The sequence below is a fragment of the Panthera tigris genome, chromosome C1 (genome assembly GCF_018350195.1).
Source record: "Panthera tigris isolate Pti1 chromosome C1, P.tigris_Pti1_mat1.1, whole genome shotgun sequence".
NCBI classification, from domain to species: domain Eukaryota; kingdom Metazoa; phylum Chordata; class Mammalia; order Carnivora; family Felidae; genus Panthera; species Panthera tigris.
The window spans coordinates 166,329,355-166,353,717 of NC_056667.1; the positions used below are offsets into that span (position 1 = coordinate 166,329,355).

Sequence of the window (24,363 nt, forward strand, 5' to 3'; positions counted from 1 at the left end):
TGAAGAGAATTTTAAGAACCAGACAGAGCATAGGAAAGAAAAAGAATCATAGCAGAGTGAGAAAGGAGAACAACCACAATCTGAATATAATGAGAAAATAAGAAGGAATATATAACAAAGAAATATCATTGGCCAGAGAAAAATACATTAGGGAGAACTAGCCGCTGCAACACTATCTCAGCAAAATGAAGAAAAACTCCAAAGACATCACCACAGCTTCCACTCAGGCTTGGGAAGCATGTCAAGGCCTCAAATACTTTCAGCATAGAAAGTAACATGGAAGCAAGCACTAACTGTAGGAAAATCACCAGACAGAGAGGCAGGAGCTGCTAGAAACTCCCCAAACTGTGAATTTATCTACTACCTTACTCAAGTTCAAGGATCAGCTATTTCAACATCGGCTGGGAATCCCTTAGAAATGCAGTACCTCTGGCCCCAAGTCAGACCTGCTAAACCAGAATCTGCACTTTAATAAGATCTCCTTGTGATTTAGATGCATATTCAAATTTGAGAGCCCTGGTTCTACTGTAAGAGCTGCACTGGGTTGTTAAAACAAGGAGCTATTACAGGCAGAAGTTGGGACTAGAGAACTAGGTAGAATTCAGTCTAATTAAATTACTTGTTGATGTCCCACAATAAGCCAGCCCCCAACCCCCCCCTCCCCCCCGCTGGGTATTTCAGGAAAGGAAGCCCTGAGGTTAGGCAAAGTTGGTGTGGTGCCCTTAGGGGACAATGCAGAAAGCACAAATATAGGAGGAATACAATGACTTGTGCTCCAAGAAGAGGCCAAGCAAAATGTTACAGGGTTTGGAGGAGCAGAAACTGGAGTTCAGAGACGTGCAGAGCAACTCCATGGACTTTCTGACAGCTGGAAATGGTAATGGGGAACTGGGAGGGCCTATTCCAGGCAGAGGGAACAGCCTAAGCCAAGACAGAGAACTCAGAAGCCAGCTGTGTGTTGAGGGAACACTGCCTTCTGCCTAGAGCAGTGTTTCCAATAGTTTCAGGGAGACTCACGACTCTGACGATGCCTCAGACCCTACTAAGGGTAGGGATGGGAGGTCAATGGGATTGTTGGGGCCCCATTTCAACCACATAAGATTATATTTTAACAGTGGATTCCATCTTTGAAAATTAACACGTAAAGCATATCATTGAGCTAATACAAGAGGTATTTCCAAAAGTACTACCTACGGCTGTGCCTGGCATGCGGCAGACACTCAGATATCCATAAAATGGTGAATGAACGAATGAATGAATGAGAGAGTGAATCTATGAGATCAAAGTAAAAATGTGGAGCTACTTTTGGCCTGGACTGCAAAGGGTCTATAAAATGTCAGAGACGAGGTTCATATGGTATTTGGTAGGCCACTGGGGAAAAGTTCATTAGCCAGTGTCTGAGCTTGGCTCTGCTTTAAGAAGCTTATTCTGCAAACCAAGTGTAAAATGGGTTGGAAATGAGAGAGACTGGATATGGGAAACTAGTCAGGAAGACATTAGTGTAGTCTCTAGAAAGGGAGAAGAGTCTGAACAAAGACAGTCCCTGTGGGAATAAAAAGGTGGAGAAGAAGGCATTATGAGACATCATATGGAAATGGAGTCCTTAGAACTTATCTGTGAAATTATATTTGGAAAGCAAAGATATTGGGAAGGTCCTGGGTGACTGGGGGAATACAGAAATTGGCAGTCACTTCTTTTCCTGTAACAAGAAAGATGTTGATTAGAGTTTAGACCTGTTAGTTTAAGGCACTTGAGAGAAATATAGAGGCATCTCACAGCTAATTCAAATTGTCAATACAAAATTTAGGAAGGAAAGTAGACTTAGGAATCCCACTTTTGGAAAATAATCCAGCACTAATAAAGGGACACCATGAATAAAAGGTAACATGCAAAAAAGCAAAAAGGAGATCATCTATAAAGCAAAGAGGATCAGAACTGCCGAATAAAAAAAATGAAAAAGAAAAGTAGGATAAGAAGATGATACTGAGACACAGGAGACAGAACTGGGGGACATGGCAGAATAGAGACAGTGAAATAGTGTGGGTGGGGGGAATCACAATAAAAACACAGAAGTTTAACGCAGTGGGAAATTGGGACAAATACACTCATTGTTCTTTAGATCTTGGAAGACATAGGATCTTCCAGGAACAGCAGAAAGCCAATTATGCTCTTTACTTCTATGAGCAAAGATTTTCACAAATGAAGCCATTACTCCTGTGAAAAGTAAACTAATTGCTCGTAGTTTTTAATATAAATTGCTATAAAAAATCATGCAATGATATCTTCAAACTCAGCTGGAAGAAAAAATCTAAAGTAAGGGGAGGTGGTCTAGCAATTGAAGATTCTTATCTCTTCCATGGTGGGAGCTCCACACAAGCATTATGCTGAGTAGACATTTTACCTTTCAGAGTTATGTTTGTTTTGCAGGATTTTTTTTTTTTTTTCTCTCTGAGCCAGGTCACTAGCCTGAGAGAAAGAATGCTGAGAACACCTGATGTACCTTGATAATCCTTAATGATAGTTAACGCTTGGTAAAGTTATCTTCTAACTGCTGACAGGTCTCACTAATTGGCCATGTTTAGGTGACAAGTACTAATGACAGTTCCTTCTCTCATCTGACTGCAGAGGAGACACCTCCCTTGGTTCCCTTTCTGCCTCCGTTCAAGAAGGATACATTAAGTTCACTGTTCTCTTTTTGCTCAGTGAATCTGTATATTTGGTAAAATGCTATTAAATATCACCATTGTTTTCTTTAATATAGGTGCTGCTTAGCGGTTAAACTTCTATAAAGACATCATTACTTATGTAACATAAAATAATATAATGCAAATGAAGTACATAAGGAATGGAATTATGCTGCAAAACATTTATCTCACTAGGATGATTCCAGGGAGAGCAGTAATTTTTCCTTTGTTAGGAGAATTCACCTTCTCAAAAGCATTTTACTACAAACGCATCCATGAGAGGTCAAGGAGATCTACAAGAATAGCTATTTGATTTGTGGTTTTCATTCCAAGCTTCCTCAAATCATTTTTGGAAATGAGTAGCAGTGTAAATTATAAATCCACAAATAATTGATTTATGGGAATACAGAATCTGAACTACAACCGACAGTTTGACTAAATAAACATTTTTTTCCACCTCAAAAGCTTTAAGTAACAACAGAACTTGCAATGCAGTATTTGCATTCTAAGGGCATTTATCTATTACAGAGAAGAGGCAGCACATACTCAATGTACATATGCATCAAAATAAGATGAAAGGAGTATGATATGAAAACCGGTGAAATAGGGTCCTGAAATATTTAAGGGAGCTCTTTCAAGCCAAAACCTTTAACTTTGTCTAAGATGTAGCTTATTGACTTTATGAAAAGCCTTCTTTTTAATTTGATAAATGTATTTTCTACAGCTTATGCATTGTTCTGAAGCTGCCAGTTTCCAAGCTTGAGGCTGGACCCTATCACACAAATGTTTTATTTCTATTTGAGCATCTTTTGCTACATCTTAACAAAGTTTGCATGTATCTTGGTGTAATGATCCTGAGCAAAGCAAACCCGAAGAGAAATGCAAACCACATCTCTACATGAAAATGAAGATGACGTTTCCTAATCCAAGAACTTTTGAGAGCATTCCAAAACTGTGTTTATTTTGTACTCATGGGGGCCGGGGCTTGATGGCAATTTATTTTCCTTGAAGGACTACAACACTCCCCCATCCAGGTTCACCATAAAAACTGTTTGTCCTCCAGAGCCTGGGGAAACATTTGGGGGAAGCATCGTCCTGCCAGCTCTCCCTTCTTCCCCACGGGCCCCCGCAAATAACAGTGGCGAAGCAGATGGTCCTCCCCCTCCCCTTCTCCTTGTCCCTTCCGCAGTCCCACAGTGTCCTCCCATCTTGCATTGACACCTTCACCCAGCGCCCCCGCCCCCACCCCAGGCTCCCAGCAAGTGCAAACTTTGGGGACCTTCTTTCTGCCTCACCGCCCCCATTTCACCTTCTTTCAGCTGCAGAACTTTCTCAGAACCCTAAGTGTGGACTTCTGTCTTCCTCCCACATCTCCCCAAACTACCCATTTCCCTGTAATGAAGAGACAGACGCCCAGCCCCAAACTTCCAAGCCCAAGTGACGGAGGCACTGCGGCTAACCACAGAGGGGCACTCTCCTTGTCCTCTACCCTTCTCCATCCTCCCCTCCGTCCTTGGGAATCCGAGCCCTGGAGCCCACGCTGGGGACTCCTTGACTCCTTTGGCTTCCACGCCTTCCTCCTAACTCCAGGGGCTCACAGGAGCCTCACGCCACAGCCCGGGCAAGCGGCGGTTAGGCATCCTCCTCTACAAGTGGGACCGCCGGACAAAGTGCAAACTCTAGGGGGGGCTGGGGGAGGGCGGGGGGAGGCTCCCGGCCATTCCCTCGGGCGGCGCGCCCCGCTGCCCGCTCGCCGAGAGGAGGCGCGCGGGCCGGGGCGGGAAGGCGGCGCGGGTCCCAGGGGCAACGGGCTGGGCTGGGCGCCCGGGGCTTACCTCGGCGCGCGGGCCGCTGGCGCGTGGGGCAGTGGCTCCTCCGGCCGGGAAGCTGTTGCTCGCGCTCCGGCGGCTGCGGCGGTCCCGCCGGGGCTGCGCTGGAGCTCCGCGCAGACGCTCTCCCGCTATCCGCTGCAGCCGGGGCGGTGGCGGCGGCGCCGGCGACAGCTCGGCCCGGCGCGGCCCCGGAACTGTCCAACTCTGGCGGGCGCGGGGCTGAGGCTCCCGGCCGCGGCCCCGGCGCTGAGCGCCTGCGCGCCCTGCCTCGCCCAGGTGAGGGGCGTGTGCCTGGAGCCCGCGGGGCGCGCCCGGCCGGGGCTGCGCTCGGGCCCGGCCCTCTGGCGCGGCCCACGACCCCGGGGGTTTGGACGCGCCGATACCACTGCCGCGCGCCGAAGCTGGTGGACGGTTTACCAGGCAGGGACTCGCGAGGCACACACACTAGGGCGAATGAGGCGGGACCGTTCGGGGGCCCGTGGCCACTGCAGAGTCTCCCGCAGCATCGCTGCCTTTAAATCCCGCCTTTCCAGGCGTGCGCGCACAGCGAGGGAGAGGAGGCTCCGTCCCGACCCGAGCTCCGCGCGGTCCTCGGCCTCGGGGCTCCAGCCCCTGCAAAAATTCTTGGCAACCGCCGAGGTCCCAACACCGAGATGCCAAGCGGCGCGGTGGGGCGGATCTTTCAAATATTAGTCAAGCCAGAGTGAAACTCTTCTTGGAGGTCGTCAAGCCAACTATTTGTTTTTCCTCTTTGACCGGCTCTAGGCTTGAAGACCACACTGAGCAGCCTGGGCATTTTTTGGCGGAGCCGGGAAGGCCCGCAGCGCTGAAGGCATCGCAGCCTCGCCGCGGATCGGAAAGGCTTGTCGGGGGGGGGGGGGGGTGTGCTTCTGCTCCTCTGGGTTTCTTTCCGTGTTTATTTAAGTTTTCAAAACTAAAACGTGTCATTGGTAACCCCGATGTGGGGCATCTGCTGAAAACAGTGCAGACAGCCAAGGTGCTGGGTTCTGAAAGGGAGAGCGCTTGGAAAGAAAACGTTTAAGGGGGAAGGAAAAATAATTTTAGAAGAGCAGTTTTCTGAGATTACTTCTTTGGGTGGAGAAGTTCAAGAGTAATAAATGACAAGAGACCCGTGTTACACGGCAGAGATTTTTGTTTTTATTATTTTTGACCAAATGATTTTTAAAATAATATTCTCAAATGATTGACACTAACTCCATCAATAATTAAGCCCGCAGCTGTTAATGTCTTGGCATAATCGTCCAGAGTAAATATCTCAGTGTCCAGCCAAAGCCAATGCTGGTCTCCAGGGTGGGTCTGAGATTTGACAAACACACCCACGCACACCATCCTAGAGCTTTCTAAAGGAGCAGGTTGTGTTTATTAACCACCTTGGAATTTAGGGTTTACTGAGGCACCAGCACACCTGAGCTACCAGGGTGAGAAGGAGCATTAATCTGACAGATAGCTTTTATAGATTTAGAATTCTAATTATCTTCACATCCAGGTATGTATTCTCACTTACTCATTACTAAGGACAGACACTGGTGTGTTTATTCTTAAATCTGTACCCTATTTGAAATTGCTATGTACAGGAAGTAAGCACCAACATTAAATCATTATAACCCACATATCACGAGTTATGATAATTGCTTAAGTTATCTTTCACAAAATTATGGCCTTAAGGTCTCCTCCCATCAGTGAAAGTTGTACTGAAAACAAGTCTTTCATGAGTCCCTGACGGTCAGTAAGGTGGGGTTCTGGCAGACTGGGACAGGCAGGAAATTCCAGAGGCAAAAGCCTTCCTTGAGAAAAACACCCAGCTCCCAGTGCCCTGCACTTCAGAACTGGGAGCAGTGTGGTTGCTACTGAGCTCAGATAAGTATTGGTATGTCCAGGTATCTAAGGCGCAGAGAAAGGGAGAAGGGCCCTTAAAGCCTGAAGTCGGTACCTTGGATTGCACTTGCAAGCAGGTAACCTCTGCCTGGTGGAACACCTGTGAGAAGTGTTCCCTGTGGCTTGCACAATTTAGCAGCATGTGCATTTTTTATGTCCTGCAAACTGCAACCATATCCTTCTCTCCTCCCTGTCTATTTTTAATCACCTATAGCAGAGACTTATGGTGGAGATTAATTTGAGGGCTACATTTCCTAACAACAGCTGAAAGAAGCATAAAATAGAGGCAGACAACTCTCAATTTTTTACCTATGACACAACTAAGAACTGTGTCTGCATGTCCTTAGCCAAGACGGGATCAAAGTCTCTGGAGGCCAGAGCACTGAAACAATCGCAATGTCTCCCTTCTAAATATGCTTCAACATGGAAACATTAAACTAAGAAACACAGAATTTAAATATATAGAAACAATAGCTTTTCCCTAGATTTTCTGATTGCAAATGTGTGCTTATTGGATAGCTTGGCATTGCCTATGCCTGTGGTATCTGACATATGGGGTCCTCCTATCCTCAAACTCTTGGACCATCATTTTCCTGGAACCTTTATTACTCATTCCTGGCAAGGATGGTGTAAACCAACTCAGAGAATTATTAGCCTAGGGGAGGAGCACTGGGAGGATTGTCAGGACAGCAGCAACACAGAGGGATTGTGCAGCACAACAGGTCCCTCAATAGTGAGGAGGAATGTAGCAGAAAGGGATTAATTTAAGGCTTTTTCCTACAATTTGTGTTTATGAGGTGTATGGGGCTTTGGTTCTGAAATACTGATGAACTTAGGCGGACAAACTCCTTTTAACTATGTCCACATATAGGGCACCTGGCTAGCTAAGTCAGTAGAGCATGTGACTCTTGATCTTTAGGTCATGAGTTCAGGCCCCATATTGGGTGTAGAGATTACAAAAAAACAAACAAACAACAGCAGCAAGAAAAACTATGTCCACATAGTCACAGTATCCATTGGATTAAGAACTTGGTGATAAGAACATCATCAACAAATTTAAAAGATTTCATAAATCACTTAGTTTTACTCAGTAAGAAGTGGGTAACAGTTTTCTACCACAAGATGTTATAAAACAAGGCCCTATAGATATTTTAGACTGCTTTGCCGCCATGAACAACACCTGTCTCAGGGCTGAGGGCCATATTTTGCAAACCATTCTTGCAGTGGAAGAAAACGGACTAGGATAGAAAACTTGAATTCCAATTTCAGCTGTCACTTTTAAGCCTGGAGACCTCAGTTTCTTCGTCTGTAAGACAGGACAGTTATATCAGCCTTGTTTCAATAGATTACTGTGATGCTCAAAAGAATGGTATACGAAACACTTTGGAAACTATGGGAATGCGGGTGCCATTGGCTGATGAATGTCTTGCTCATGTTTTGCTTTTCTGCCACTGCAAACTTCCCCTCAGAATATCTCGTAACTCCTGTTTAGCTTTTTAATAATCTCCACTATGAATCTTTCCTTATAAACTCTACTTTCAGATGGCTCCAGTATGATATAATTCGGAAAGCACTCGTTCTAGTGTTGGACAAGCAGGGCTTGAGCTCTGACGTAGGTAGCATTTACTCACTAGCTGCATTGAATAATAATCTCCATTCACTCTAAACTTCAGTTTCCTCATCTATAATATGGGAAAATATTGGTCCTGAGGACAAAGCAAACAGGAAAATATTTTGCAAACTCTACAATATCTGATATATGTTCATTGTAATTTATGTCAACAACTACTTGGGAAATAAATAGGAGTTTTATCTCCGTATTGGGCAATAAGGTCTAAAGTGTCTTAGAAATACAAAACAAATTGTATCCGGGACTTTCAGAGCAACTTAGAACTAGATAAGATAGTAAACCTTGTTTTAATAGGCTACTAAATTTTATTTGTTTACAAGGGTGCATGAATTCTACAAATACCAGAAAATCTTTTGTTTCACATACTATGTTCCACATAGTATGAGAAATTAATGGGATAGGTGTTTTAGTTGACATTTGTTCTTTTTTCTAAATTCATTCTATTTCATCATGTCATTGTGTGTCCTTACTTGTGAGAAATACCACTCACCCTATTCTTGTTTTTTTTTTTCTTTTACTATTGAAGTATAGTTGACAAACAATGTTACATTAGTTTTAGGTACACTGTATAGTGATTGAACAACTCTATACATTATGCTATGCTCATCATAATGGTGGCTACTGTCTGTCACTCTACAACACTATTACAACACCATTGACTATATTCTCTGTGCTGTACTTTTTGTTCCTGTGACTTATTCATTTCATAACTGGAAGCCTGTACCACCCACTCCCCTTCACCTATTTACCAATCCCCCCCCATCCCCTCCCCTCTGGCGACCATCAGTTTGTTCTCTGTACTTATGGATCTGTTTCTCCTTTTTTGTTTGTTCATTTGTTTTTTGGATTCCACATATGAGTGAAATCATATGGTATTTGTCTTTCTCTGACTTATTTCATTTAGCATAATGCCTTCTAGGTCCATCCATGTTATAGTGAAATTTGTTCTTAGAAGCCCCAAGTTGGATTCAGCAAAAAATTGGTATTTGTTCAAATTCACTGATAATAATTATTTTAAGGATGTCTGCCTACTCAAGATGATAACAATGAACTGAAACACAAATATTGAGGTTTTGTTGATAGGTGATTTTCACTATATTTTTCCATGTTTGATGAAAAAATAATGGAATAGATATAGATTTTGAATCTAATGAGTTGGTTTTATATAGAAATTTCCCACTGGACCTAGACATTTAAATCTAAAAAAAATAAATAAATACAAAAAAGTGTTAAGAAGTTTGTTTTAAGTGGAAATCATAAGGTTATTTCTGAGTTATCAATTTGTGATTTATATTCATCTCATTTTAAATGTAATTGTATTATCTGTTAAGTCTAATTGGGGTATCTGCATTTGGAGGGAGAGGAGGTATAAAACTCATTGCTAAATCTCAGGCCTACTTTAGGAGCTGGGCTAGTCTCTTTCTCTACCTGTCTTGGGGGATTGTTTTTATGGGAATCACCAATATTCTGTGAAAAAGAATTGGCCTCTTGGCCTCCAATTATATTTTTAACCAGACATTGAGTTGTTTCCTTTTATCTTCCTATTTTATTTGAATACTCTTAGCAGAGAAGGGTCATGCATTTAAATTCCTTGCTAACTAATATGTCTTCCTTTTTGCATTAAACACATTATGATTGCTTTATCCTGATATTTTAAAATTAACTATTTAAGTATTTTTCCCAAGTGTGACCGAGATCTGCTTGGTTTCACCCTTTCCTCATAAAAATTTATGTTTTTGAGATTTAGTAGAATTGGTGCTTTGTATACAATATATCCCACCACCCCGCCAGGCAATAATATCTTTTGTGTCCACAGGTGATCAATATTGTAAAAGTATTCCTTCTCGACCCTAACTTCGGATTGGCAGTAATAACATGCCTCTTCTGTATCTGTCCCTTTGAAACTTAATCCAGCACTGCCTTGGGCCCCAAAATGAAGGTTCCACCAACTTCACGATATCCCCAAATCCTTTCCTGATTAGATGGCACATACTCCCCTATGTGAGTTTGGGAGTTTGGCTCTTTGCTCTGAGATAGATGTAAAAATTAATCTTCTTTGAACTGCATTTGCAATTTTGATTTCCTTCAGGTTTTTGTAAATCTAAAGATGTGGTAATACTCCTTTCACAAACACTGATTTATTCCTTAGGCTGAGTTCTTCAGTTCTCTCCCTTGCGCACTTGACTCACAACTGCCTGGTAACTGGGGAAGCTCCCAAATGACTAGAACCTTTTGATGTAAAATTATAGTTTTAAAGAAAACTTTTCATTTTAACCTATGTCATACTTTTAGATAAATTACTGATGTTGAACTTTGCATGTTGAATAATTTTTAAGAAGTTCAGTGTCTCAACAGCTAACACTCTATTCCTTATCAAGGAACACTGCATTCCTCATACTGTATGTGCCTTGTCTCATGTGATTGTCATAGAATCCTATGAGGGAGAAATAATGAATACCATTTTACAGATGGGGAGAGTGAGAGTCAGTAAGTTTGTGATACGCCCAAAGTCACAAACTGACAGAGCCAAAATTTCAACTCAAGTTCATCTCATCTTTAAAAAGTTCCTTCTATGCTGCTTCTTGAGGTTAATCAAAAGTACTGATGGGACTATAAGTTCCACTGAGAGTAGAAATCATATCCTACTTGTTCTTTAGTCCCTTATAATACCTAATATGTAGTACCTTACAAAGAGCAGCTTATCTGTTCGCATAATAAATGGTTCCTAATTTTCTGCTTTTCACTTGCTGCTAATTTTCTGCTTTTCACTCCACTACTGTAGCTTGTGAAGCCATTCTCCACTTGGTCACCTTAAGGCAGGGTTGCAGGAAAGGAGTTGTGAGGGCGAAGAGGAAGACCCCAGATCTTGACAAATTCCAAATATGTTGTAGACTTTGACCTCTCACAATCCTTCTGTTTTGGACAACCTTTGAACTTCTCTAAACAACTCCTTAGGATGGTAGCTATCTCATACCCTATCTTTTCAATAAGATTTTCTGACTCTTAAAGCCTAAGGCTGGTTCTTGTTTTTTGTTAGCATTCATCCCACACCTGCAGTGCCTGGACTGAACCAAATCAGTTGCAGGCATTCAACGCAAGCTTGAATGCAGCTCATGTAAGGCCAGACCCTGACTCTGTTGCAGCAAAGGGAGTGATTTGCAGGAAGTGAGGTTCACACAGTCATCCAATCATTTCTTCACCAAATATTATATGTTTGATGTACAAGTCTGCGTTAGGCACTGGGGATACAGTGGAGAAAAACACAGAGTTCTACACTCCATAGAAACGATATGGTTTTACTATAGACCAAACAATGGTTGCTGTTTCCATTTCTACTCCAATACTAACTGCGTGTTGTTTTCCCTGTAGTAACTTAACATTTTCAGTTAGCCTCTCAGGTCCCTCATTTTCCAATTTATCAGTACTTTTCCCATCTCTCAATCTTATTAAAGATAACTTACTGATCATGTACCCAATTTGAGAATAGTTTTGGCCCACATTTTCTACTTCCTTCCTTACTGCTGGCCAAAGCTCATCTCCTTTTTATAAGGGGCTAGCACCTCTTGGCCAGTTTAAGTGGACATCATAATCCTGATAAGATAATTCAAGATGCTGTTGAAGCTGCCCTAGTTAGTACTGTTTTGTGAGTGCCCTCTATGGTCAGAGCCCTCGACCTAACTACCCTCCAAGAATTTTCAAATTATTGGGCATCATATTTTATGTACAAGTGACATCAAATATTAGCTGAAGAATTCCATGCTAATAGAGACATATTCCACTGGAGAGGTTAAAATTATTGTAGCTTAGGCAGGTTTTCTGAAAAAGGTTCCTTTAAAGGAGATGGACCCAGCTGTGTTATAATGGAGAGCAGAATGGCCTAAGCTATAGTGATGGATTATGAAAAGATCTAAAGCCTGGGCATAGACTTGAATTTCTAGTCCCAGCTACTTGGAAAGTGAACTTGGGCAGTTGAATTAAATTCCTTGCCCTCTGTTTCCCTATCTGTTCAGCTTTAGCACTATCACAAAACCTTACAGGTTGACCTCAATAGGCTCTGTTAGTTTTTAAAAACCCTCAAAAGGGGGTGCCTGGGTGGCTCAGTCAGTTGAGTGTCCAACTTTGGTTCAGGTCATGATCTCATGGTTTGAGTTCGAGCCCTGCATGTGACTCTCTGCTGTCAGCCCAGAGCCTGCTTGGGATCCTCTGTCCCCCACCCCCCTCTCTCTCTGCCCCTCCCTTGCTCGCACCCTCTCTCAAAAAAAAAAAAAAAATACAAATAAGTAAACATTAAAAAGAAAAACTTCAAAAAGCTTCATTTTTTAGCCTGTCCTCACTTGCTATTATTTCACACTTAACAGATGAATATTTCTTACTTCAGATATAAACATCTAAACTTTTTTTTAGCGTTTATTTATTTTTTGAGCGAGAGAGAGAGAAAGCGCATGTGTGAGGTGGGGGAGGCGGACAGAGAGAGGGGGACAGAGGATCCAAAGTGGGTTCTGCACTGACAGCAGAAAGCCTGATACAGGGCTCAAACTCATGAACATGAGATCATGACCTGACCCGGAATCAGATGCTTAACTGACTGAGCCACCCAGGCACCCCAACAGCATCTAAACTTTCAAAACAGAATGACTAAACAAGTAGTTTACTATATTATCGAAAATTTATTTGCTAAAAATAAGATTCTTCAGAAGGTCTGATTTTATCCCCCGGCAGATAATAGCAATATCTGGAGACATTTTTGGTTATTACAAGTTAGGGGTGCTGCAGGCATCTAGTATGTAGAGAACTGGGATACTACTAATCAATCTGCAACACACAGGACACTTCCCACAACAAAGTATCATCCAACAGTAGCCAAGGTTGAGAAATTAGGCTAAAGGACAATCTTGTATAAACAAAGGACAAGTATATGCAAAGTTCATGCTCACTAAAAATTTAAAAACATTCATTTAAAATGTTTATTTTTGAGAGAGGGAGCAAGCAGAAGAGGGGCTGCTGTCAGCACAGAGCCCAATTTGAGGCTCAAACCCATGAACCATGAGATCATGACCTGAGCTGAAGGCAGATGCTTAACCAACTGAGCCATGCAGGCACCCCCAAAAACATTTATTTAAAACAGCATGCCAAACTCTTTTTACCAAACTCTTAAAATGATTATTGACTCAGTAATTTCAATATAAGGCTATATCTTATGGAAACAATGTTAAATGTAGAGGGAAAAAATGGGCCAAAAGAAAGTGTCATTGCTTTACTAATGATAAGGAAAACTGAAAGCAATCAAAGGAGAATAGTTAAACACATCTTGTTAAAGGAATATTATGTAGTTATTTTTAATGTTTGTTAGGACTTTGTAGTAAGTAACGTGGAAAATGATTGGTTGCAACATAAACAGGAAAGGAGAAAATAACTGATAAAGTGTGATCACAAGCAAAATAAATCAATGCATGCACAGATGGAAGGAAATGTAAAACCCATCCATATAAACTGATTTGCAAAAGTTTTGATTGATACATTTCAAGCACACTATACAAGTCACATAAAATATACTTGGATATACCTTCATTATTGTATTCTGTGGTATATACCATCTATTTCTTTCACATATGTTAAGTTTTCCTGATTTAAAAGCCTCAAGACAGAGTTTACTTTTTATTTTCTTCATTATACTAAGGTCATACTTATCTGTTATATGAGACTATTAAACAATTGGGCATGCTCTCATGCACTATTAATAGGACTGTAAATTGATATAACCTCTCAGGAAGTTACCTTATTCGTGTACATACCCTTCAACACAGCAAGCCCACATTATCCCGGAGACACACTAACACATCAAAGCAAAGCAATAGGTACAAAGATATTCATTACGTTTTAGCTTGAATGAGAAGAAAAATGGGTAGCAAACTAAGTGCCCAACAACAGAAAAATGGTAAAATAAATTATTCTATTTTACGTTAACTAGACACTTTATAAGCATGATATAATCACATAGTAACTGTTGTAATAAAAGTGATAAATGCCTTCCAAAAATCAGTGGGCACAGGATGAAGTAATATACACTCAGTTTTAGCAAATTCAAAAGCTAGTTCAACAATCTGTGGAAGTAGCAGAGTTTTTGAAACCTAGAGTTTATTTGTTGTAATCTATGTATTTATTTTGCTTAATGAAAAAATAAATATTCAGCACAATTTGGACAAGGAAGGAAGAGGCATAGTCTGTCTAGGTTAGCCTTGGGATGCCACTCAACCTCATCCCAAGAATCACGAGATTAAACTTCATTTGTTTTAATCCCAACTGGTCATCATACTCCCTGGCCCACATGAATTTTCCTATTCCTAGGAGTTTACTCTTCTCAAGACAACCCTGCCATCTCTAGGCAGATTCAATTATTCAATATTTCTTCCTCATAGTGCTTCCAAATTTACCTATTAATTTTCCTCATTTCTAATTCAAAAGCTTATTTCTTCTAAGCAATTCTTTTTTTTTAAGTTTATTTATTTATTTTGAGAGACACAGAGACAGGATGAATGGGGGAGGGGTAGAAAGAGAGGGAGAGAGAGAGAGAATCCCAAGCAGGCTCCACCCTGCCAGCTGCAGAGCCCAACACGGGGTTCGAACCTACAAACGGTGAGATCATGACCTGAGCTGAAACCAAGAGTCGGGTGCTTAGCCAACTGAGCCAGCCAGGCACCCCTCTTCTAAGCAATTCTTAAGTTGCGTACCAGGCATCCTGCTTACCCTCTTCTATTGAAAGAAAAAAATAAACTGTTAGGTCGGGCCATTCGAGACGAAAGTTTGGCAAACCACAAGTACACCTTTCTTTCCCCAGGTATACTCCAATGATAATGACTAAATATCTAGCCACTAAGCCCTCCCTCTTCAGTATTCCTAACCTGTAATTCACACTCAGTCTTCCTTTTCATCACTCCTGATATCCTGATATCCCTACACCAGGTCCCTTTCAACTATCCATTTCTTACCTCATATTAACTTCTTAGGCAACATTCAACCATCTCAAATCCCCAAACCCGCCCTCTTAACCAACAGGAAAAACCAATCTCCTGCATGCCTGGAAGGTAAACACCACCTGACTTCAGCATTGTCAACTTTTTTCTTCACCACAAAGAACACCTTAGCGTTTTTCTACCTTTAGGATCTCCAAGATGATGCCACCTAGCTGCACACCTGATGCCGATTTCTCATGGTTCTTTCAGTACAGCCCTCTTTATTCTTGATCTTATTTCCTCTTGCATGGCTCCACCAGTTCAGATAATACCTGCACAGTCTGCTCTCTTACAATTACATTTAGGAGTCTACTATTTTCAAAACAAAATGGAAACTCTCCCTTGATTTTGCTTCACCTAAAGCTACTGTCTTCTTTCATTCTGTCTTGTATCATCAACACTTGTTTAACCAAAATTTTAAGTGACTATTCGTACATAATAACCTGATATGTAGCTCTGTAGTGGAACTTGATATTTTCTTAAAAATTTTTTAAATGTGGGGAGCCTGGGTGGCTCAGTCGGTTGAGCGTCCAACATTAAAAAAATAATAAACTTTTAAACGTTTATTTATTTTTGAGAGACTGAGAGAGACACAGCATGAGCAGGGGAGGGGCAGAGAGCAGAGAGAGAGGGAGACACAGAATCTGAAACAGGCTCCAAGCTCTGAGATGTCAGCACAGAGCCCAACGCGGGGCTCGAACTCACGGACCGTGAGATCATGACCAGAGCCGCAGTCGGACGCTCAACCGACTGAGCCACCCAGGTGCCCCGAGATACATATTTTTTTTTAATGTTTATGTATTTTTGAGAAAGGGAAAGCATGTGTGAGTGGGGGAGGGACAGAGAGAGAGACTAAGGATCAAAGCAGTCTCTGTGCTGACAACAGCAAGCCCAGTGTGGGGCCACAACTCAGGTACCTTGAGATCTTATGACCTGAGCCAAAGTCAGATGTTTAACCGACTGAGCCAGCCAGGTTCCCCTTGAAATATCTTTTAAAAAACAAAATACAATCTCTGACTTAAAAGCTTACTCTATTCAGGGAGGCAAATACACAAGAACCTTTTTAGAAAAAACTGCCTCTGCTCGCTGTTTACACTTTCCCACCCTTTCCTCAATCAGATCTATCATCTCCTCAATCAAATTTCCACTTCCAATAAAATCAGTGATCTATCAGATCCTAAAGGTCAAGACTTCTCAGTTCTCATCCTCTTTGACTTTTCTCATTTTACAGGACATTAATGATTACAAACGTTTTCTCACATGCATGCTCAAAAGCTATTCTCACAATAACCCTGGGATGGAGATAACCCCCCACAACCCCAAACTCCTACCCCCATTTATCAGATTAGGTTCGGGAAGAGTGAGTTACCCAAGGTCACCCAGCATGGGTCCAGAGCCTGGACTTGATCTCATATTATCAGTTTCCAGAGCCTCCATGCTTCTCATTTCACCCCTCATTTCATGGCTGGCTAAAGACTGAGTGGATGTATCTATATTAATCCACTGCCTGCATACAGAATGCAGAATGTCAGAAAACATTTGTCTTTTTCTGACCTAATCTGACAGCATTTCATGCAGCACTAGGCATGGAATTACTGCCCCAAAACTGTTGATGTCTAGGTTTCAACCCAAAATGTGTGTCAACCACGGGCACCTCAAGGGGGAAGATGGTGCCTCACTGTACTGAAATCCTATCCTCAGGATTCCTGTCAAAGAAGAACCTTCCACATGAACCAGCTTTATAATGAGGATTTTTTGGTGCTCACATAACCCAGCAGCTGAAATGCAGGTGGATTCCCCTTGTATATTTCACTACTAGAAGGTAATGTTTTAGTGAAGTTCCAATTTACAAATAACTTCCTTCATTCTAGTACTTTTGAGTCATCAAAGAAATTGGAGCATCTTAAATGCCCAAACTAAAGTCACTGTTGATAGCTCAACCTATACAATCTGTAGTCAATGGATTAATTCCTACCTAGTTATATTGTCATCCTTCTGAGACCTTATGATCTTGGTCTCATCTTAAAAATGCCTAAATCAATGCTTTATCACTTTTTTTCTTATACAAATCATGAACATAGACTATCTAGAATTTCTGCCTCATCTAATTTGCTTGCAGGTAACTTTTTTTTTCTTTTAACTGCCTACATCTGTTGTCCCAGGAAAATTGTTGTCTGATGAAGGTAGCTCTCTGCCTACTTTTTCTAAAGTAAGAGATACAAACACATCTGGGTTTTTATCTTCTAAGCAATCTCTTACTTAGAGTGCTAATTGGTTCAGTCATTTACTTTTATTTGTTGCCACCCTACTTGAACTTTTTACTGCCATTGAAATGTTTTCTGAAACTTGCTGCTTATTGTCTTGCTCCAATATGTAATTTTTCCTTAATTTGGCTTGTTTACATTGCTTTCCTCCTCCTTCACAATTTCTTTGTAAATGGATATTTTTAAATCTCTTCCATATGTCTCTATAACTGGCCTAAGATCTCTGTCAGGCATTTACTTGCGTAAACTGCTGTCTTTTTCTTATTTCCTTGGATAAATCCACCTTAATTTTGTTCTACTTTTTTGAAGTGCTCGTGATGAAATTGAATAAAATCTTTATGGTTGCAGTCAGTCAGCCACTCGCGGGGTCCCCATCACAGGGACAACACTAGGCTAAGCTGTCGACGGAAAAGCCAGGCAGAGGAGGAACCTTGAAAATAGAATGGAATGCAAGAGTTCTTAAATTGGGGGGAAAGTTAAAGTGTAACAGGGTGGATACAATATCTAAAAAATAAGAATTCAAAAATAAATATGTGAATATAGTATTCAAATATGAATGGACTCTGTGAATTTTTAAGGAATAAGCAGTGATGGGTGGGAGTCCTCAAAGAAGGTTCTTGGGAGTAATGGATTTTACCCACAGAAATGTTTGGGGTGTCAACAGTCCAGCGGGTGGTGGCCATATTCTAGTGTGAGGAAATGGCATAAAGATAATAACGAACAACTCACTCAAACAATATCTAATTTGGTGTTGGATGAATAGGAGAATCAAGAGGAAGCAAGGATACGTTTGCGAGTAGAGGAAGAGCAGGATGCGTATCATTTTTAACTTATGGAATGCTTCGCGTCATTTGGGTTCTGATCCTTGTCAGTTATGTGTGCTACATCCCCCAGTCTCTAGCTTGTCTTCTTTTTTAAAAGATGGCTTGATGAGCAGAAGTTCTTAATTTTAGAGTAGTCAAGTTTATCAGTGATCTCCTTCGTGATTAGTACTTCTCTATCTTAAGAAATCCTTCTCCATTTTGAGGCTAGAAAGACTTTTCACCCATATTTTCTTCTAAAAGTTTTCAAGTTTAGCTTCTGACACTTGATTTCTTAGTCTGTCTTTAGGCAATGCTGGCAATCCACATGTGTTCCTAGCTCGGTTGATTCAATTGCCTTTCCTTTCCCCAGTGATCTACCACATCCCCTCAGACATGTACTAAAAGTCGCACAAGTCTGTTTCAAGCTCTCTGTTCTGTTCCTCTGGCAACAAAAAAGTAATAACCCTGACCACAGACACTTGTAAGTGCTGCTTTAATTACAACAACTTTACAACATTGGTATATGTGGGAACATATGACATCTATAAATCAGTTTATATACGGTAGGTAGGTAGGTAAGTAGTTGGATGAATGGGCCTTGAATGGACCAATATGAGAGTTTTCACGAACACAGGATTATGATCAATTTTGAGATCCAAATGTTGCCATGAGCAGGGAACAAATGGGATGCTACCAAGTACATTTTTTGGTAAGGTAAGTTTTTTTTTTAATCAGGTATTATTTTAGATTATATCATTAATGACCTTGAGGAAGCAAAGTAAACACAAGAAATCTGTACCAGCTAAATCAAAATTAGACAATTCAATTATTAATTTTTAATAAATCACAGTTTTGAGAAAAACCTGTTACCTTATATCTCACATTGGTTGAGGGCATGAACTGTGTATACCCAGCACCTAAAATAACGTCTGGCAAATAGTAGCCACTCAATACATATTTGAGGCATGCATGAATAAACAGGTGAAGGATTGAATGGTAGAGAGCATCATGGACAAACTATATGCTTTTAAATTTGAACCTTTAGTTCAACCAGTTTTACAGACTAAAATGCTTCAGTTAGGAAAAAATGTCTGCATATACAATTCCATGCACCCCATCAAACTAGATTGTTTTCCAATTATCACGTAACTGTGTTAGCAGTCAGCAGCACCTATCTGCCGTCCAGCAGCACGGATGTGCTGTGCTAGGTCCTGGGAGGAGCTATGAAAGGAGACACAGGAGCCAAGCAGCCATGGCCCCTGTTGTTCTACTTTTCATTCAAGCTGAACATACAAAATGACCCAAAGAGAATACGTCAGAACACTTAGAGTAATAAGTGTAAATTAACTCTGTGCAAACTGGGTGCACTGGTGTTGAGGGAAACCATGCAAAACAGCAGACTCCCCTTTGGCAGGTGAGAAGCACTGGAGCTTCCTTGACAGCTTCCTCCACTGTGGAAGGATTTACTATACTTTTTTTTTTTTTTTTTTTTTTTTTTTTTGAGAGAGAGAGAGGGAGCGTGTGCAGGAGCATGTGTGGGGAGGGGCAGAGAGAGAATCCCAAGCATGCTCTGTTAGCACAGAGCCCAAAGTGGGCTTGATCTCATCAACATGAGATCATGACCTGAGCCAAAACCAAGAGTCGGTTGCTCAACTGACTGAGCCACCCAGGTGCCCCTATAACTGACTGTTCTTCAAACTGTGGTCTCAGACCACTGGCAAGTTATGATTCACATTTATATAAATAGAAAAGATATGTTATCTATATTTATCTATACATGATATACATCTCTACATTATAGATCTTCAATTTTATCTAAAATTTATAGATAGATTTCTGGGGCACCTGGGTGGCTCAGTTGGTTAAGCGTACGACTTTGGCTTAGGTCATGATCTCATGGTTTGTGAGTCGAGCCCCTGCATCGGGCTTGCTGCTGTCAGCGCAGAGCCTGCTTCAGTTCCTCTCTCCCCCTCTCTCTCTGCCCTTCCCCTGCTCTCTCTCTCTTAAAAAAAATTTTAGATAGATTTCTTACAGATTTATTTACTATCTATATAAAATAGAAGAGAATAGTTTATAAAGTACAAGACAGAGTGCATGCATGGCATATACTAAAAATAGGAAATAGGTGTCAGCTTAGTAAACTTTTATTTGTTATTTTATATGGTTTTCCATGTGTAGACATGAGCTGGGCTGTTATGTAAACTGTATTTGGAGAGTCATCCAACATGTGTGAAAGCTTCAAACCATAGTAAACTGAGCAACAGAAGGGTCTGTGCAGCCCACTGTAAAGGTCAGTGCAAGGACGAGCACCCTTTCTGTCCGGTACACACACGGTGATGACTCCTCAAGGTCTGGCCCAAGCCACTCTTTGAGAGGCTCATACTTTGTTGCCTTGTCTTTCCCAGATTTGCAGCCAGGCAGTAATCTTTGTTTAAAAGAACTTTCCCCATTTCTTATAACTACTTGCAGGGCTGGAAATTCTGGTGGCAGCTTCCCAGGTATTTATAGCCCTGACATCAATTTAGAAGTTGTCCCATCTTTCAAATCTACGTTCAGCTTACTCAACTTGCAGCCACTCTCCTCAGCAATAATGTAGGGACCCTGCTGCCCCTTCCTGTTCGATCATTCCCAGTCTAGCAGAGCGACACCAGGGCGAGACGGTAGACATGAGTGAATTTCATACTGTAATTTCCAGAAAGTGTCTGGTTTATTTTAACTACATGACGTAGAAGGAGTTTATATTCACTTAATGTAGTACATAGGCAATTATGCTTTCCTCTAAGAGTAAATCTGTAATTATTCTGTAACAACCGCCTTGAATCATTTCTTTTCTAGATAAGCTTTTTAAGTTTTGACATTGAAAAAATAACATTTGAACTAATGAAGTTGAAATTGTCAGCACTTTTCCTCTAATGCTTATTTGTTGAAAGTTCTTGAAACAATGAAAGATAAATCTTTGAGAAAACAAGATAAATGGATTCTATCTATGGAGACTGGTTGTGTTCGTTTTTGTTTTGATTTGTTTTTTAGTATCTTTTTTTTTTTTTTTTTTTTTTTTTTTTTTCAGTGAAAGCAAAACAAGACAATCCAAGAACCAAGATACGGTCAGTTTTACAGGTCGGTACTGAATACATCAAATGAGCACATAGTTAGCAGGTATCTCTGCCAAATAATGAACAACCTAGAAAAGAATCAAAGAGTGAGAACACAGAAACAACAAAAAATGGTAGGCCAAAAGGTTAGAGACTGAGGGCCCAATTTTTACCATGGTCAAATATCTCCTGACTTCAATGAGAATTTTATGTACCACTAGATTTCATGTGCTCCCATGTGAGCAGAGTGCCAAAAGTAAATAGCACTGGGAATATGGTTCTTAACTATAGGCTAATAAACCTGAATAACTAGAATGTGCTTTTTAATTTTGTAATTTGTTTTTCATAGGTAGAAGTGAAAACCAGGCTTTTAAAATGACATTAAATTTATTTTCTCCAGGCCAAATGGATTCATTGCACTGAGAGAAATTTTAGAGGGTAAGGACAGACATCTTCCTAAGCATACATTCTATCCATACAAGACTGGTCCTGTTCTTTCCTTTGGTGGGTGAAACTTATGAGCATTCATACAGAAGGCATTTCATAATTCTTATTGCTTTCCATATTTACCAGACATCTCATTATTCCGTGACTTTCAAAGAGAGTGGCCCATGGAAGTCTTCCAGATTGCCCTTGGGATGACCTCAACGTACCAATATTTACAACAGTATCTACACTTTTATTTCCGGAGTAATTTAACCTGTTGGTGATCTCTCAATGGACATAGCCTCAGAAACTTTTGTTCTTCTAAGATACATAATAGACCCCTCTGAATTTGAGAAGTGTGGGTTGCCTAATAAAAATGTGAGTTTAATACTAAGTTAAGTAAGTTTGGTGAATTTGTTATTGGTACTAAATGTATAAATGCTAAAAAGAAAGGGGAAGAAAGGACAATCTTCCCTATGAGTGGTTTGTTGGTTTTGCAGATAGACTTCTCTTATGAAGTAGTTAAGAATTAAAATTGTATAACTTTATAAAATATGCTGAATCTCCCTTAGCAATTTGACCTTACGCCTTTTTCTTTAAGCTTTTAAACTCCATGGTGAGGTTTTAGAGGAAACATAGAATATCCTCATTCTGGGTTTACCATTCCAGGTACATAAAGAGGTAAAGAAATGTAACACTTGACATAAAGAATTTGTGTGGTATTGCCACCGATTCTGGAAAGCACCATGACCTCTGCACACAAAATTTGTAGGGAAAATGAGCAGCGCCCACCAGTGGAGTTCTATAAATAAAATGGCAATGAACAGGGAGGATTGCATCTTGTCAATTAAGAGCCACTTAAGAATGGGTTCTTGACTTTCTTTAGAATGTTGTAAATCTTCCCCTTTTAGAGTGCAGGATTTTTATTTTTAAAGAAAACACACATCTGTGTTTATACCAGATGGTATGTAGACATTTCCTATTATTATCCATTCTTCTGTCCATTGCTACAGATGTTACAAGTATTTTCTACACTCTTCCCCTCTCTCAAGGCTAAAAACAGAACCTGGCATTAAACATAACAGTAAATGAAGAGGCAGAGAAAAGCTGAAATGAAAACCAGGTGCAATATGAGATTAACTTTGTTCTTCTACTACTTGGTCACCTCAACAAGACAATACAGGTGCAGTATAGCCAAAGCTATATATATATATATATTTTTTTTTTGCATAGATAACTCAGGAAGATAAATGAAACATCTTTCCATAAATTGGACTTTATATGTTCTTGTATGTATAAAGAATTGCCCTTAGGTTAAAAACCCTCACTGAAAACCTCTGCTCTCTTTGTCCAGTTCTGACTTCATTCTTTTTTGTAACTTAAGAGCTTTACTACCCTCGTAATGAACGAACGTTTGACTTATATTTTCTGAAGCTATGACATTCAATATTTAATTTAATGACATTATTTAGAGTCAAATACAAGGTGCACATGCTTTACCAGAGAATATACTGACAACATGCTGCCCAGAAATAAGCTTTAATAAAAGGACGCAATCTTGATCTAGTTAAATAATGGTTCCAGTGAAGGCATATTGTGGCCTTACCTGGTAGCATCCCCCAACTCCTTTACCATCCTCTTCTCACTGGAGATAAAGGTGAGGATGGAAAGGATGTTCTGCCCTCGACGCCACTGATTCATTGAACAATATCTATGTAGGGTCTACTATATACAGAGTTTCTCCTAAGAACTTTGATATTGTGAGGACTTTATCCTCAGCATCGTCTTCTTCCCAAAACTTCAAAGACTTTGGAATATTTTAAAAAACACTCATTACCAAAAAAATTGAGGATACCAGATCTGAGAGCTGTCCATTCTCCATAAAGTCCTTGATAATAAAGGAAAAAGAAACTCAAGTTTATCTCTAGTTCATAGGCCTAGACCCAGAATCTAACTATATTTTAAAGAATCCCGAGGATAATGAGGCAAAGTATAGATTTGTTAAATGGAACTTTCATCTACTTCGCCAGTTAAAAGATAAAGGTTTACTTTTAAATGGTTTTATGTAACTAACATTTTCTGAGGTTCACTCGGAGAGGAGGAAAAGCAAATGACACTGCATCAGATCACAGAATGAAGGACTCGTGTCATTGGGGTACCGTTCTTGGAAAATTAATAGGTTCCAGAATCAAGCAAGATGATTAATACTGGCTTTCATTTGATCTATAAACCACAATGACAGGCACAGCATGCCCCTGACTTTGCCTGGCATTGTGATTTAATGAAAAGAGCTTAGAAGAAGACTATGAAAGGAAAAAAGAAAACCCTTCTGCATTGGGTGAGAAACTTCTTGATTGATATACCCACCTTTTGATTTCGAAATCTTGATCAGGGGCTTTTTTGTTTGGTGGATATTTTCTTTCCCAAGATAGCAGGGTAAAAGGTGTGAGCTTTTTAAACACAAGTGACAACAGTATAGAAGAAAAGTGATAGACAGCTTCATATTTTCTACAGAAAATGCTGTTTGCAAAGATATAAATAAATAATAATGCTGAAGAGAGTAGGGAAGAGTAAATGTGCTAATCATGGATATACTTTTATAATAAAATTTCCATGAAATTTTGGTTTAATGAAATCAGTTTTGGAAACCTGGTTATAATAAGACTGAATTAGAAGATGGTTGAGGCCACAGAACACATAGGTTTGAGTGAATCTACTCTATTGGG

At 40.4% G+C, this 24,363-nt stretch overlaps 2 protein-coding genes across 5 annotated transcripts in view; one reads left to right on the forward strand and one right to left on the reverse strand.

The window, feature by feature from the left end:
• Positions 1-24,363, reverse strand: part of ZNF385B (zinc finger protein 385B) — a 445,637-nt gene that overhangs the window by 396,680 nt on the left and 24,594 nt on the right. For 3 of the 4 annotated variants that reach the window (XM_042994814.1, XM_042994809.1, XM_042994815.1), the window contains exon 1: positions 4,520-4,561. The exons of the other annotated variant lie outside the window; for it this stretch is intronic. The gene's annotated coding sequence lies outside the window, so the exon portion shown is untranslated. Of the gene's footprint in view, positions 1-4,519; positions 4,562-24,363 lie in introns of those variants that run through there. 4 annotated transcript variants of the gene reach the window in all.
• LOC122240808 (translation initiation factor IF-2-like) lies at positions 796-21,876 on the forward strand. The gene is made up of 6 exons (XM_042993901.1): positions 796-877; positions 4,004-4,121; positions 4,368-4,792; positions 21,187-21,236; positions 21,612-21,649; positions 21,785-21,876. Exons 1-6 carry the CDS (start codon positions 796-798, stop codon positions 21,801-21,803), a joined length of 732 nt encoding a protein of 243 aa, XP_042849835.1. The 3' UTR covers positions 21,804-21,876.

Bases quoted from the DNA above. Each gene is read 5' to 3' on its own strand.
- LOC122240808 (XM_042993901.1), top strand. From the start codon at position 796: ATGTTACAGGGTTTGGAGGAGCAGAAACTGGAGTTCAGAGACGTGCAG. The intron at 4,122-4,367 runs GTGACGGAGGCA...TGCAAACTCTAG, and splicing joins CCCCAAACTTCCAAGCCCAA to GGGGGGCTGGGGGAGGGCGG. The intron at 21,237-21,611 runs GTCGGTACTGAA...TATTTTCTCCAG, and splicing joins AGATACGGTCAGTTTTACAG to GCCAAATGGATTCATTGCAC.